Below are 16,779 nucleotides of genomic sequence, written 5' to 3' on the forward strand. Positions count from 1 at the left end.
GGTAGTTCCTAAAACCCCTGTAATTTCCTAAGTAACAGAGGTGAGATGAACACCTTGTTCTTCATAAAAAGCCCAATCTTACTACGGTTTGTACAAATCATATGACTCTTAGAGTCTGGGGGCTGGTTACCGGAAGAACCAACCATGTCACCAAAGAGTTGGAATAGCTAGGTGCGGTGGCACACACCTGTAATCCCAGCAGCTTGGGAGGCTGAGGCAGGAGGATCATGAGTTCAAAGGTAGCCTCAGCAACTTAGCAAGGCCCTAAGCAACTCAGTGAGACTGTGTCTCTAAATAAAATATAAAAAAGGGCCAGGATGTGGCTCAGTGGTTCATCACGCCTGGGTTCAATCCCTGGTTAAAAAAAAAGGGGGTGAGGGTGGGGTAGGGTTTGGAACTTTTAGTTGACCCCACTAACCCACCAACTTCTGGGGAGGGAAAGGTGCTGGCAACTGAGTTAATAACCAATGGCCAAAGATTTAATCAAGCACGGCTTTGTAATGAAGCCTCCACTGAAAGCCTAAATAACAAGGTTCAGAGAACTTCAGGTTGTCTAACACATCAACATGGCAGAAGGGTGAACCCAATCTTTACCTCCACAGTAACAGAAGCTTCTGAGCTCAGGACCCTTTCAGACCTCATCCTACATACTTTTTCATCTAGCTATTTACTTGTACCTATAATAAACAGAATAATAAGTAAAGTGCATTCCTGAGTTTTATGAGCCACTGGAGAAAATTATGTAATACAAGGAGGTCACTGTGGGAACCTTCCAAATTGTAGCCAAGACAGATAGTCATGTGAGTATCCTAGAACCTACTACGTGCAATTTACATGTGAAGTGGGGAGATTTTGTGGGATCAAGCCCTTAACCTATGGGGTCTATACTGACTCCAGGCAGTTTGTGTCAAAAGTCAAATTACAGGTCATCCAGTTAGTGTCAGAGAAGAACTAGAGAAATATTTGGTGTGGAAAACCAACATATTTGGTGTCAAGTGTTGTGAATAAAGATAATTTTATAAATACAGTTTAAAAACAGGCATAATCTCTGGTGTTCAAAGTTAGGACAATATTTACTTTGGAGGGAGGAGCAAGGAGTAGAGACTGGAAGGAGAGACAGAGGGAATTATGGAGCTAGCAATTCCCTACATTTCCAGTTCAGGTTTATGATCATATCAGTATGTTCACTATGGTAATTCATCAAACCACAGATTTGGTACATATTACAGCTAGTAAAAATATTAATTTAAAAATAATCTCATCTCATTCCCCAGTTTAAAACCCTTTAATACTCTGACACATGGTACAACATGAATTAATCTGAGAACATTATGCTAAATGAGATAAACCAACCAGTCGAAAAACGTCAAATACTGTACAATTTCATTTACATGAGGTTCATGGAGTAATCAAACTTACAGAAAGTAGAGGGCTAGGGATATAGCTTAGCAGTGGAGCACTTGCCTAGCATGAGAAGACCTGGGTTTGATCTACCACTGAACTGGAAGAAAGGAAGGAAGGAAGGAAGGGAGGGAGGGAGGGAAGGAGGGAGGGAGGGAAAAGGAAAGAAGATAGTTAATAGGGCTGGAGAGAGGAAGTAAAGAATTGCTGTTTAAGAGGTATACAGTTTCAGTTTACAAGATAAAAAGGGTTCTGGAAATTGGTAACATGACCGTGTGAATGTACTTAGTACTACTGAACTGTACACTTGAAAATGGTTAAAATGGTAAATTTTGATTCCATACTTGTGGTTGAACATGATGTGTAGTTATACTGGTCGTGTATTCGTATGTGAGCATAGAAAAGTCATGTCTGATTCATTCTACTGTCTTTCCTATTCTCATCCTCTCTCCCTTCCCTTCATTCCCCTTTGTCTAATCCAATGAACTTCTATACATCCTCTCCCTCTCCTCCCTTGTTATGGGTTAGTATTCACGTATCAGAGTGGATTTAAAATTTCTGATCCAGATGAATTTAGTCTGGTGACAACATGCAAATGAGGAACTGAATGACTGACAGTGATTTAAGGAATCACAGAAGCTAACCTGTATAAACAGCACTCCAATATTTACAAAATGATAAAGGTGAACTGTGCCAACAATGAACCAGTTAGGGTACTGGTTCCTTAGCAAAATTTCAGAAATGTTATTAAAGAAATAATCTGTAGACATTATGAAGAGAAAGCTGTAACCACAGAGTGTGAGTCCAGGTTCACTATATGTAGGAGACATGTCTTCTCCAAAGATGTCCACATCCTAGCCCCAGGACCTGTAAATACATTAGGTTAAATGGCAAGGGGGAATTAAGGTTGCAGAAGAAAGTAAGGTTGATAAATAGCTGACCTTATGAGGTAGAGAAGACCTTAGACTTATAGATGGGTGGGTCTTTTAAATGCTGAAGAGAAAGTCAGAGAGAGATTTAAAGATAGGGAAAGGGTCCATGTGACAAGGAATGGATGGTAACTTTACAAGCTATAAAAGGCAAGTAAATAGATTCTCCCTAGAAACAACCTCTTGAAGTAATGCATATCTTGCCACTATCTTGATTTCTACCCTGAGACCCATTTCAAACTTCTGACCTCTAGAACTTTAAAAAAATTAAATTTTTTTTTTTTAAGCCACCTCATTTACTACAGTGGCAATAGGAAACTAATACATTATGGCTAAGCCATGAATGACTCACTTCTTTTCCTTCTTTGCTATAGTTACTGGTCTAGTCAATTAGAAATAGAGTAAATAACATACCTTTATGTTTTTTCCACCAAAGCCTTTGATTATGCCTTTTAAGATATCATAAGACAAAGAAATACATGCTAAAAGCAAAGTTAATAAATAAGGAAATTCTGTGAAATGTCCCCCACCCAAGAGTACTGATTTATGTCAACCACCCTAGGTTTTTAGCAACACATGACAAACATTTGTTCACTCACACTTTTCAGCACTTTTATCAATAACTTAGAACAGAAGATTCTTAACTCTGGGTCTGAGGACCATTTGGAGCTTCTAGAGAGAACTGAAACTCCTAAACCTTATGACAAGTTTTATGTATATCTATATAAACATGTGTTTTTCTCCAGAAAGGTCCACCAATTTCATCAAAATCCTAAAAGGGATTCATGACATTCACTAGTGATACAAGACTATTAAAGACTAGATGACAATTCATGCTTCAAATAATCTCTTAACAGGCTAAAAGAATAGGCTGAGTCCACTGAAGATAAAATTACATGGCTTTGGAGCAGATCTGTGGAAAAAGGTTCAGAAGTAAGTTCAGTATGAGTCAGTAATCAGCATTACCAAAATAACTTGTATGACTTTAGGCAGTTGTCCAGGAAGATGGAAAGAGTTCTGTTCTGTTCTATACTGGCAAAACCAAACCCTGCAATATTGTGTTGAACTCTGAGCTTTCCTTTTTATCATATTTCATTTGATTCCTGTGGCTGTCATAACAAAATAATCACCAACTTGCTGGTTTAACCCATTATGTCCCATCATCCTACATATATGATACCTATAAAACAAATACCTTTTTATTATTTATTTACTTAGGTACTGGGGATCAAACCCAAGAGTGCTTTACCACTGAGCTGTCTGCAATTGTTTTTATTTTATTTTGAGACAGTCTTGCTAAGTTGCACAGGCTGGCCTCAAATTTGTGATCTTCCTGCCTCTGCTTCCTGAGTCACTGGTAGTCAGTCATTGCGCCTGGCTAAAACTATAAAATTTTATAGGATACCTATAAAAATGCTCAATTTAAGTTTTTATAGGTATCCTATACATAGGACATTGGTAATAATAGGTTAAAGCAACAGAAATTTATTGTCTCACAGCTCTAAAAGCCAGGAGTCTGAGATCGAGGTGTTGGTAAGGATGATTCCTTTTCTGAGGGAGACACAGTGTCAAGTCTATCTCCTGGTTTCTGATGGTTGCTGACAATCCTTAGCTCTCCCTGATCGTGTGGCAGAAATCACTCCAATCTGTCTACCTCCTTCTTCCTATGGTCGTCTTTTTCGTGTGCCTCTATATTCACTTCTCATGAGACTATCTAGTCACTGGATTTAGGGCTCATTCTAAACTAGCATGATGTCATTTTGATCTTTAACTAATGACATCTGCAAACACCCTATTTCCAAATAAGGTTGCGATCTGAAGTTCTAGGTGGATATGCATTTTTACAAAACACTACTGAACCTATTTCTCGGTCCATACTGGCTACTATATTAAAATACCTTAGATGGAATAATTTATAAGCAGCATAAATTTATTGCTCTCAGTTCTAGAAGACAGGCTACCCAAGACCAAAGCACCAGTAGATTTGGAATATGGTATAGGCTGGCTCCGCTTCAATGATGATGCTTCCTCCATGTTCGCACATGGTAGAAAAGGGCAAACACTCCCTATGGCCTCTTTTATCTCTTTTATAAGGGTACTAATCCCACTAGTGAGGGCTCTACCTTCATTACTTAATCACTTCCTAAAGGCCCGTATTTTTTTTTTTTTTTTTTTTTTTTTGGTGATAGTGGGAATTGAACATGGGGTTTTGCATGTGTTAGGCAAGTGTTCTACCACTGAGTTACACCTTTTACCCCTAAAAAAATTTTTTTTAAGACAGTGTCTTGCTGAGTCTCCTAGCTAGCCTCAAACTTGTGATTCTCCTGCCTCAGCCTCTGAGTAGCTGGGATTACAGATATGTACTACCACAACTAGCCCTGCTTCTTGATGTTATCACACTGGGGGTTAAGTTTCAACACACTAACTTTGGGGGAACACCAACACTCAGATCATAGTAATCCACAATACCCTGAATACTAATAGACAAATGCATTGAGGTTTAAGATATCACATTCCTAAAAATGTTGACCAGAAACAGGGATATGAAGCCTAAATGTTAAAACACTTGAGTAAGACAAAGAAATTAACAATTATCTACAAATAAGCAAATCAATTTTTTCTTTTTGGGTTATAAAGACATTCTAACATTCAAGTTTTCCAGAGATGAATATGGCAGGTTTCTGTCACTGCATTTGTTCAAGCTTAGTTGTACATTTATCTTTTAGCAATGATGAAGCCTTAGATGGGAGGCTAGATTTGTCGATCACTGATGGCCATTAAGTTCTAAGGGCCTATAATTCCTCTCCTGTGTCTCCATCTGTCCCTTTAAATGGCAATTATACATAACCAAGAACTGTAAAACTCCACTAATACAGTAAACACTGAGGGCAGGGGGACAGAGGTGAATAGAATGCCAGTTAGAAAGAAAACACAGAAGCCCTAAGAACTGAAAGGATATCAGACTGGTTTAGCAAATGAATGGGGTTAAATGAATGAATGGCATGAGGAAGGAGAAGGGGAAGGCTGGAGTTAAACCAGAGTAAGTACTCATATACCACAGTGGAAGTCTAGATTTCCATTCTAGGGGTGATGAAAAACCAATGAAGGGGTTGGAGATAAATTCTAAGCAAACTTAGATTATTCTGACTACTGGAAGGGGAAGAAATTTAAGGAAGTTAAGAAACAGAAAGACCAAGAAAGATAAAATAAGAGATGATAGTTGCCTGGACTAAGATGGTAGCTATGAAGATGGCAAGCAACAAATAGATTTGATTCATTCTGAAGGTAAATTCTGGATAGATTACATGTAGTATATAAGGAAAAGAAACAAGAGTAACTCCTAAATTTGTTTAAAAACAAGAATAAACAGTGATGTTATTTACTGAGATAGAGAAGACTGGGAAGCAATGGTAGTAGATTGGGGTAAAAAAAAGAATCAAATCTCCACTTGGGGACTTGAGATATTTAAGAGAAGTTACCAAGTAGGCAGTTCAATGTATGAATCTAGAACTCAGGAGACTAGCATAGGCTAATAAAGCAGATATAGGAAGAGGTGACAAGATGCATGCTGAGAGGGAAAAAAAAGTCTCAGAGTTATCTTCATTTCTTAACAATAAAGTATTTTTGGACTACTAGAAATTATTAAGATTGCTTAGAATTTATTATTGCCAACCTCAATCAGCTGCATTCTAAGATTTTCTCCAGCAACATTATATGCTTGGCTATAGGAAACACAGATAACGTTAAAGTACATGGTTCATTTATGATGAAGATGTTACCAAATGTAACACAGGAGAGGGGTAAAAAAGGGGGTAATTAACATGAAAAAGCACATTATTGCATCAAATAAGGTGATCCTCATTTGAATGAGAAGCCAAGGAGAAGCTAAAAGATAACACTTTATCCAAAGAAGGCCACAGGATCACACTGTTTTACCTAATGGTGAGGGCTTAACACAATGGATTTGGGGAAGGAGGCAGTTGCCAGAGAAAAGGGAAACACTAAGAGGCAAACCATGTAATGGCTACTATAATAGATTATTTTAGACCCATGAGCCTAGAATAAATCGCTAGTTAAACAGCATTTCCTGATTTCATAGTTCAAGTAGATCTCCTGAGATATTGCTTAATTTCTACAATTCTAAACTCCACAGCATGTCACTGGAGTTGGAGAACAGTTCAGATGTTTGGAAAATAGGAAACTTCTTCAAAGGAGAAAAACAACAAGAACAATGAGCAAAGGGGAAAGAGTGGGAATCTTGTACGAATCTATGGAAAAGACAAATTCATCCAATGACTTACAGTTGTCATCACAGTTGTCCCTTCTCTCCGCCTGTCCACAGGCCCCAGAGGCAACCAACTTTTAACTATTTCTAGTTACATGGCCATCCTTCATAATTTTAAAAAGAAATTATAATAATTTTAAAAAGCCATCATTTCTTGGTTTATCAACTCTGGATATTATCTGTGGATCCCTGATGTCACTAATCAGGATTCTGCTCACTTATTTTTCTCCATCTTCTCTTTCTCTTGACTTCATTATTTCATTAGTTTCCTGTGTCGTTAAATCATTCGAGTTTCTTCAACTGCAGACTACCTCTGAAGTCCTCACCCTGTGAGATAAATATACAGGATCCCTCAGTTACCCATAACATTTCTTTTTTCTCTTCCATTCTCGATCCTTGTCATTTGTGTCTATACATTCTTAAAGTTGATAACATTAACTTTATGCTCTGAAACTATAATTAAGCCTCCCATCTTTTAAATAGAAATTAATTCTAAATAGTGAAAAACAACAAAAATAAGTGTTAATATCATCATAATGTAAATATTACAGAAAAGCTGAATCTTATGCTAGGACTTCATACGTTCTCCAGAATTCACTTACTGCTCAAAATCACGACACATTTTAACTTGTTTTACATTCAGACCAAGTAATCTTGGTCCTAGTATTGCTCTTACTAGGGAAAAAAGCTTGCTCTTTTCAACATATTCCTAGTACCTTTCAATTTCCTACTCATTTCTAACCAATGCTTAGAATTCTATTTTCCTTGAAGATAGGGAATAAACTTTTTTAAAAAAAAAGGGTGTGTGTGTTTGTGTGTACGTGCGCATATACTTATATTCACAGTGGGGGTATAGCTTAGTGGTAGAGCACCTGAGTACTTGCCTGGTGTGTGTACTTGGTCCTGCATTTGATGCCCAGCACCACCAAATAAATAAATAGATAAATAAACCTGTAGATATTTATTTCTAGTTATCCCCTTCAGATAATATGAGGGTTTTAATCTCCCTTTTCCCTCATAAAGACTTTTTTCTCTTTTGTAGTAAAAAGTAACGGAAATAAGTATTTGTGTTAGTGGGGATCAAATTCAGGCCCTTGCACATGCTAAACATGTGCTCCATCACCGAGCTACACACATCCCCAAGCTACACACATCCCCAGTCCTATGGTAATTTTTTAAAAATAGAGATATGTCATTGTTGATCTAGTTAATACTAACAACCCTTTTTTATTTCTGCATATTACTTTGAGCCTTTGTTGTAAACAAATTTAACACATAGTTCAATCACCTTGTATTTAGTTTTGTAGCGTACATAGAGCTTTTACAAAGATCACCTTTTATGGCTGTGTAACATTCCACTGAGTGGATATATCATAATTTATTAAACCCACTTGGGAAGCAGTACAAAAAAGTGGTTAAAGCATGGGCGCTGCCACCAGTCAGGCCTACATCAAGTTCCAGCTCTGCGGAATTCCCAAGGCCACAAAGTGAGTTACTTCAGTCTTTAATTCACCCAACACTAATTGCTCAGCACCACCCTACTATACTCCAAACACTACATTAATCACTAAATACACAAGAGTGGACACAAGAGACAGGATCCCTGCCCTCAGAAACAAAGAAAATAGATATATAATTTCCAATCACCGTTAAGTGCTATAAAGAAAAAAAAAAAGCACTAAATCAAAGACTGGAGTGCCCTGAATTCCCCATGCACAAAATAAGGATAACAGTACCACCTAAAGCAGCTACGAGGATTAAATATAATTTGTGTGCACTATTCTTGGTATACCTTGGTATACACATACCAATATATGTAAACTCCATTACTGCCTGGGATAAAGTGAAAAACACTTCTTTTTTCTGTCAACAAACCCTACACATTTTCAAGGCATCACTGCAAAAAGTTTGATCTAGGTCTTTTTTATGTTTCCTTTTATCTCCTTGAACACACTGATATAAGAGTTATTTTAACATCCTAATCTGCACTTTTCTTTTTTTGTCATTTTGGGGCCTTTTTCTAACAATTGTTTTTATGTTTGTTATGGATTATACTTTCCTGCTTCTTAGAAGGCCTGATCATCTTGGATGGGAGGTTTGAGAGTTTATGTTTTTTGGAGGTGGATTTTCATATATTCCTTTAAATACTGTTGTGCTTTGTTATGGGACAAGGTACTTGGAATCAGTCTGATTCTTTTAAGGTTTGCTTTTAAGCTTCCTTAGTGGGGTTCGAATCAGGCTTGGCTCTGAGAATAACTTGAGCACAGAGTAGGTGTTTATTAAGTGCTTCCACTGCATTCCCTGTGCATTAAGAAGTCTTTCCACTCTGATTAATGAGAATATGAACTATTCTCAGCCTTGTATGAACTCCAATAACTATGCTGCCTACTAACTTCTGGCAGTTCCTCAACCCAGCCTCCAGTGATTTCTTCATGAGATATATAGACTGGTATTAAATCAAAGACTTGAGGGGACATATCTACAGCAATCCAGAGCTGGCTCTCTGCGTAACTCTCTCCTCTGCAGACACTGGAGCTGCCTTAGCCTCCTGGAGCTCTGAATTCTTTATGAACTCAGAAGACTGCCTATGTGGGTTGCCCAGCACTGTACTGCAGCCTGGAAACTCTCCCTAGGCAGTAAGATGGAAGACAATGAAGAAGCTCCCTTATTTCCCTACTCTCAGGGATCACCATTCTATGCTGCTTATTGACCCATATCTAACACTGCTGTTTCAGAACTTTGTTTTCTATTCAGTTCAGGTGGGAACGTAAATCAGTGCCTCTTGCTCCACTAAGATGGAAGTAGAAGTTCTCAAATTTGAGTTCAAATTCCACTTTTTCAATAAAACCTTTCTAGACTGCATGTCCAAATAACTTCATTTTTTGATCTCTGTGCCATTTACAATCTAGCACAATGGAAGTACAGTCCAACACTGCCCACGCTCCCCCACATCCAAACCTTCCTAAGAAGCCTGACATCAGTTTCACTACTAGACCACGCACCACAGGACTAAATACAATCACATGAATTTGAGTGGCTTGCTACCACCAGACACAGTCCTAGGTGCTTGGCCAAAACAAAGAAGACATGCTCTCTAGTTTCCCAGGAGTTCACAGTTTGGGATAATTTAGGAGTCAAATACTTATCCACAGTATAGTCTCTAATGGGAAAAATAAGGTATAAATACCCATTTAGAACAGAGATAAAAACTGTTCTCAAAGGGCCAGGGAGTGTTTTAGGCTCACAAGTCCTATAGGCTCTTGTCACAACCACTCAACCATGCTGGTATGTCACAAAAGCAGCTACAGACACTATGTAAACAAATGGATATAGATGCATTCCAATAACACTCTTTGTAAATCCCTGCTTTAGAACAAAATCCATCTGTAAATTGAAGACAGCCTGTGCAGTCTTTTAGTGACATGTCCTAGTTGTGCTATCCAGATAGGGCTGATCTTGTCAACATGACCAAGTTCTCTTCGACAGGAATTATATACCATGTCATTTGCCACACCACAGGGCTTACATAACAAGTACAGAGTAGGCGTTTATTAAGTGCTTTGTGATGCATTTTAAAAAAAAAAATTTTTTTTAGTTGTTGATGGACCTTTATTTTATTTATTTATTGATTTATATGTGGTGCTGAGAATCGAACCCAGTGCCTCATACATGCTAGGCAAGTGCTCTACCACTGAGCCACAACCCCAGCACTGTGATGTGTTTCATTTGATGTCTGAAGGATTCCCCTTGTTTTATTAAAAACTGCCTCCAATAGTAAAGTAAGCTATACTATCAAGTTTATGGAAAATAATGAATGCCTAGTGCATAAAATATTTAAGGATGATAAAATAAAAGTTGATGTTTTAGACAAATTTAATAGTTTCATTTGTAAGTAGGTCAAGACTGCTGTATTTTAAAAAACTAGCCCTAAGACTATCCATTCATCCCCCTGATGCAGGTGAACATGGCACAAAATAGTACGACTTCCTGTGTGAGAACTATGTAAAGAGAGCAACTAGTTCATAAAAATAAGTTTTCTTTATAGTTCCTCTCTTTTAAACAAAATTCTCATTACCTTGCTTAGATAGGCAACTTATTCTCAATGACTTTCAATTGTCAAAATCTAAATCTATCTAGAAAAGAAAAGGATTGGACACACTGCAGATATTTTTAGACTGTTCAATCAAAGATAAGTTCACAAAACTAACAATCACATAATTTTCATCACTGCATAATATGTGCACATACACATTTACATACACTGTGATTGGTTTGAAAAGAACAACACTCTCCTTAATGGGTATATTCTGACAGGTTGATTTTAAATATTTGTCTTCTTACGTCACAGTCACACCTTGTTCAAGGTGAGAGGGATGGCTCTTAGAAGCTACCTATTCTTTCCAGTGGAGGATTTCCTTTTTATACATTCAAAAGAATGCTCTGTAGTTTGTTCATTTCAGAAGTAAACATAAACTAAAGGTGAGCTTGGCCTTTTTGAAGTAGAACTAGAGCTGCCCTAGATCCAGATGCAGTGCAAGATTAGCCTCACAAAGTGAGGGAGAGCTCGTAGGCTTTGTCATGTGACATGCAGCTAAACCTTATCTCCTCTCAACAACTCTCACTCAAGGTTGTTTTTTTTTAAACCCAAGGATCATATGTGCATTTCTATTAACTATTTTTCTTGTAACTTCAGCCCATCATTCTATACACTGAGATCTTTGGAATCCTGAACCTGTATCCAGTATATTAGGTTTTTATCAAAATCACTGGCACAGCAATCAAAGACCTTCAAAATGTAAAGGGCAGGAAGAAAAAGTTAAAAGTTGAAGGAAGAAAGCATAGAAAACACATATGAAGGGTTCTGGTGTAATAGTAGCAGGTTAGAGACTTGGTGGGGAAGTCAAGTGATTTTTTAAAAAATATTCTAATATTTATACACTAAAGGAAATCATCTAAAGGTGAAGAAAAAACATGGTATATAAAGACATTTTCTAGGCTATAAATTTCAAAACACATACATTCCCCTCCTTTTTCTCCTTGACTAATTTTGTTGACATTTGGCTTTTAGAATCTCCAGTTCCTTTTGAATTCTCTTTCTGAATATTCAGAGTCCTTGCTCCCAGGATCATATACACTTTTTCTCCAAATATTTTGAAATCTCTAACTATGTCCAACAGATCCTGCCTCTGACATTATGAATTCCAATACTATGATTCCTTGCATCCAAACTCCCACTTTCACATCAATCTCCTTTGCTGTTATTGAGAATTCTAAAATAAAGTTCAGGTTCATTAAAGGAGCCTGTTCATCCAATAAGATCACTCTTTTTTAAACCTAAAAAGAGATTAATTTTTAAAAAACCTTATTGCAGCCCTACAATCAAAAAGCCATTAAAAAAAAGGTTTATTATTTGGTAAAATTGTTCTCTTAAGACTGTAACACTCAATCCAGAAAATTTCTATGCCAGGCAAAAAGTGGCAGATACCAAACTCTTCCCACCAGCACATCTGCATACATAATTACATCATCGACACAGGACTTTCTCCTCTCCCAACCCCCATTCTGGACTCAAACAAAAAGTTAGTGTGCACACACATAAAGCGCATTTACAATGTCTGCTCCACAGTACACACTAGCTGGTCTGCTTTGCAAAGGTATTAAACATTTTGATCCTAATTCTAAACATTCTGTGTCAGTAAATAGAAAAAAGTAACTATGATCTGTGCATAAAACCAAGACACACTTCTTTAAAACTCCATTTCTAAAAATGAATTATCAGTTAAAATGTGAAATATGTTAGCACTTAACAAATGAATTTCCACTCATCAATGTATTCTATTTAAAGACAAAAATACATACTCAAGTATGACACATGTTTATGAAGTATTTTATTAAAAAGTATAATACTTTTTAAAAACACCCAAGGAAAAACATGCCAAATTTCTTAAAGGTAGAAGAAAAAATAAATCTTATTAAGTAATTCATACAGGTCTAACTTTGTAATTCATACAAGCCTAAGGGTAGTACTGTAAAACATGAAGAAAGATTTCACGAATCAAGCCACAGATGTAAAATGAGCCATCATAAGCTCTAGAAAAACTGTAAAAAAAAAAAAAAAATCTTTTGTCTTTACATTCATTCCGACCAGTCACTCACCCTCAAAATGAATTTTCATGAATTTCATATCTACTGACCACAGCCGTTTTTGAGCCAGGAATTCTGTCTCATAACTTGAGTATGAGTATAATTTGAATATCATTTTGCTTAGTGGCAACACACTCAATAAACATGTAAATAAATTCCAATTCAAAACTTTAAGAGCATAAAGGTTATTAGGAATAGAATTTTTTTAAAAAATACATAAAATTTTGTAACTCGCTAAATCAAGATTATAAAGTTCCCCCAAATCATTCCTACTTTAAATCATTTTCTTAAACATGAGTAATTTGAATAGACTTCTACCACATTCTTTTTTAAAAAGAATGTTTTTAAAATACACAAGCAGAACATGCTGGATTTCATAAAAACCCATAGATTTAGAAACAATTTACAGGTGGATTAACTTATAAAGATCCCACTAGAATATAAGCTTCAAAGAGATTTCAGTTTATTCACCGCTGTTGCCCTTCTCTCATCACCAGCGCCTTGAATGGTACTTGGCAAACGGTAGAATTCCAATCATATTTGCTGGAGTGAAAGAACATATGCATGAAGACCCTTAGTACAAAGTCAGACTCAAACCACTTGTGGGATCCCACCATTACCACCACCATAAGAAAACCCAGAGGATTTCTCCTGTGATACAAAATGACACCCCTGCCCCCACAATCAGGAAAGGGAAGATCAAAACTTGCAAAAAGTGACTTCACACTCAATTTTCACACACTACTTCACAAATTTGTTCATTTTTTTTTCAATGTTTAAAACTTCAAGAATCTGAATTCATATACATAGTTTTAACAGGTCTCCTCTTCAAAGAATTCAAGATGCATCTATACTTCTAAAAAGCCTTAAGAGTTAAAAATACTTCATTCCAATTTACAAAGAGACTGAGGCTAAGCAGCAGAATTGCTCTGCCAGTGTCACACAATATATGTACAGCACAGGTCTGACTCAGAACCTTTAATCTTACAATGATATTTTCCCAGTGAGAGGGTAACAAGACTGACCTTCATTCACACATCACCTACATTAATCCCCAAGAGCCTTCTACTGGAACACCTAAAACAAGCTTTCTCAAAGATGGGGTTTTTGTTTGGGGTGACAGAGAAGGAACAAATTGTATAATGACATCAAACACTTTAGGGGCAAGAATCCAAAGTGTGGGCCATAGGTCTGGGGTCCCTGAGGGAATCAAGCCTCAAAGACAAACCACAGATTTCAAAACACTGTACAGGGCCAGATCTTACTCCAGAACAGCTTGCCTCTCTCTTCCTCTTCCTACCCTTCCACGTGACCCTCCCGGTTCTCCCCACCAGAAGATAGGCTAGCATTGTTAGTACCATAGTTTGGCAACATTATGTGTCCCAACCACAGTGACTGGCACAAAGCAGGCACACAAATATTTACTGAATGGACCAAAAACAAAAGTTGTTTCTAGGGCCAAGCTAGATCCTAAACGCTGCTTTTAACAAAGCGTAAATGAAAAATGCACCTTAAAGTCCCTGATTATTGGCTTAAAATGAATTTTTAAGAGTTCCATCTATGTTGGGGACAGGCTGTACAGGAAAGCCTTACTATGATTCTTTCTCCCCAGACTGCCTCAAAGAAGAAAACTATCTAGCATGTTACCATACAAATACAGAGCTCAGAAGAGCATGATGTTTTAATATCTCAGACTATAAAAGCAAACGCCATTACCTTATTTAGGTTTCCTAGTTTAGATCATTTAAACACGAATAGCAGTTAAAAACAAACAAACAAAAAAAACTCCTCTCATATTCTCAGGATGAGAGTGGGGGTGGAGAAGATGGCAGACATTTTCCAGAAAAGTTCACAGTGCGCCAAAAACCCCCCAAATTTCTCCCCAATGTGGGAAACGTTTTCTTTTAAAACATAACTAGTAACTTAGGCAAATACAAGTTTTGCACCAAATCATTAACTAAACAGAGTTCGGGTTTACAGAAAAACAAAGATAAATCAGATGGCTTCAAAGACAATTCTTGATAATTTTACCAGTTTCTCTCTTGGTCGGCACCCCTGACCAGAAGACTTGGCTATTAGTTCCAATTGGTCTAATTCTTCTTAATGTGAAATTTTCCGGAGTCAAATTACAGTAAAACTACTGTGGCAGTACAAGAGCCAAAAGCAACAGGGAAGATTTCCATTTTCCTCTTTCAAACAACCCCCGCCCCAATTTACCACTTAAGAAAAAGGGCACGTTTTGACGTTAGAAAAAGGGCCTCTCATCCTCTTCGAGATCCAATGCAGCGTTAAATCCGTGATTTCAGGAACAAACCTGCCGGTTTAAGATCTCATCCACCATGGATTAGTTTTGCGCTCCTTGCACCACCTCCTTTGTTTAAGCTGTCCCTGCAAAACTCGCAGTTCAATGCCCTCCAGTAAACAAGCTACCTAAACGAAAAAGAGAACGTTCCAAGTCTTAAAAAAAAAAAAAAAAAAAATGGGAGGGGGGGGAGGCAAAAAGGCTTCTGGAGCCTCATTCCCAGCCGTAAGCAGGCCGGGTTCCACACCGCGGAAACCTCGACCCCGCGGCGGTCCGTCCAGCGTCGCGGAGCGGGCGAGCCCGGGCCGGCGGCCGAGGACCCCGGCCCCGCCACCTCCGCGCGCCCCGGCTCTCGGCAACCACCGCCCGCCGCCAGACCTCAGGATCCTTTCCCCCCGGCCCTGTCCTCACCTCCGTGGATAGGCAGTGGCGCCAGCACCTGGCCGCGGACCTCGGCCTTGGGCGAGTCGAGCCCGTAGCGCCCGCGGTCTATGCGGAACGTGAGCGGGGCGCCGCGGCCGGGCTCCTGCACCGTCACGTTGATGAGCGCCGTATAGTATTCCTGGCTGGCGTTGTCCGCCCGCGCTGGCCACAGGCTGCAGGTCAGCAGTGCGAGCGCGGCGAGCCGGGCCGGGCCCGCCCGCGCCGCGCTGCTCATCGTCCCTCCGGCCGCCGCCGCCGCCGCCGCCGCTCGCGGACCGGGCTCCCAGGCCGGCGCTGAGAGGCGGGGCGGGCGCGGCCGGGGCTGCGGCGGGGGCGCGCGCGCGCGTCCTAAGCGGAGCCGAGCACGAGCACAGCCCTTTTCGGAGCCGCGGCCCCGCCGCTCGCCACTCTCACGTCCGCTGCCCGCCGGCGGGGACGCGCCCATGAGCTCCTCGCGAGGACCGCAGGTCAGGCCGAGCGCGGTCGTCTCCTCAGGGACCTTCGAAGGCTGAGGGGGTGGTTCCCCTCCATTGCCCCGGTTCGGTCCTGCCGAGTGGGGGCACCCCAGGCGGACACAGCCGAGATTGGGAGAGGTAGCTTCGGGCGAATCAGTCCAAGGAGGGTCAAAGGTGCACAAAGTCTCACTAGTCCAGGCTGCAGCCCCCGGAGCGCGTCCGCCGCCGCCCCCCTCCAACCCAGCGGCAACGCGCAGGCCTGAGGCGCAGCCCCGCCCCCGCGCATGCGTGCGAGACGCTGTCCGCTCCCGCCCGCCTGCACGAGGGCCCGGGGAGGTCCGGGCACCTGACAGCCAGTTCCTGGCTGTAGACCCCGCAAGGCTTGATAGCCACCGGGGTTGGGGCCAGGAAGCTTTCTAAGGACCTGTGGAAGCGTTTGAGACAAACGAAAACCACCTCAAACTTTAAAAGTGAGGTTTTAAGTTAAATGTCTTTGAGATTTAAATCTACAAGTCTTATAATTGACCTCTTGAGGGGAGGGGTGTCTCTATATATTTAAGTGTCGAAGGTCTCTTAGCCCTCGAAGTACAAGGGCAAAGAGTGGTCGACAAGAGCCACTAAAGACTAGACAAAAACCTCCTTGAGTCCTAGGTAAGAAGATTGTACAGTCCTCTCTAGTATTAGCAAAGGATTGGTTCCAGGACACCCCTACACACACACACCAGGATACCGAAATCCACAGATGCTCAGATGGGTAGTATTTGGATAGAACCTATGCACATTCTCTTGTTTACAAATCTCCAGATTTCTGGTAATACGTAATACAATGGGAAGGTTATG

At 39.7% G+C, this 16,779-nt stretch overlaps 1 protein-coding gene across 4 annotated transcripts in view; it reads right to left on the bottom strand.

Annotated features, from left to right (window-relative positions):
* Nucleotides 1-16,178, bottom strand: part of RNF130 (ring finger protein 130) — a 126,061-nt gene extending 109,883 nt beyond the window's left edge. For all 4 annotated transcript variants that reach the window (XM_079144199.1, XM_079144200.1, XM_079144198.1 and 1 more), the window contains exon 1: nt 15,473-16,178. In XM_079144199.1, the coding sequence (XP_079000325.1) occupies nt 15,473-15,929 (457 nt within the window). In that variant the 5' untranslated portion in view covers nt 15,930-16,178. The remainder of the gene's footprint in view (nt 1-15,472) is intronic.
* Between the last annotated feature and the right edge of the window lie 601 nt (nt 16,179-16,779).

The sequence above is a fragment of the Sciurus vulgaris genome, assembly GCF_902686455.1.
Source record: "Sciurus vulgaris genome assembly, chromosome: 6".
Classification (NCBI taxonomy): domain Eukaryota; kingdom Metazoa; phylum Chordata; class Mammalia; order Rodentia; family Sciuridae; genus Sciurus; species Sciurus vulgaris.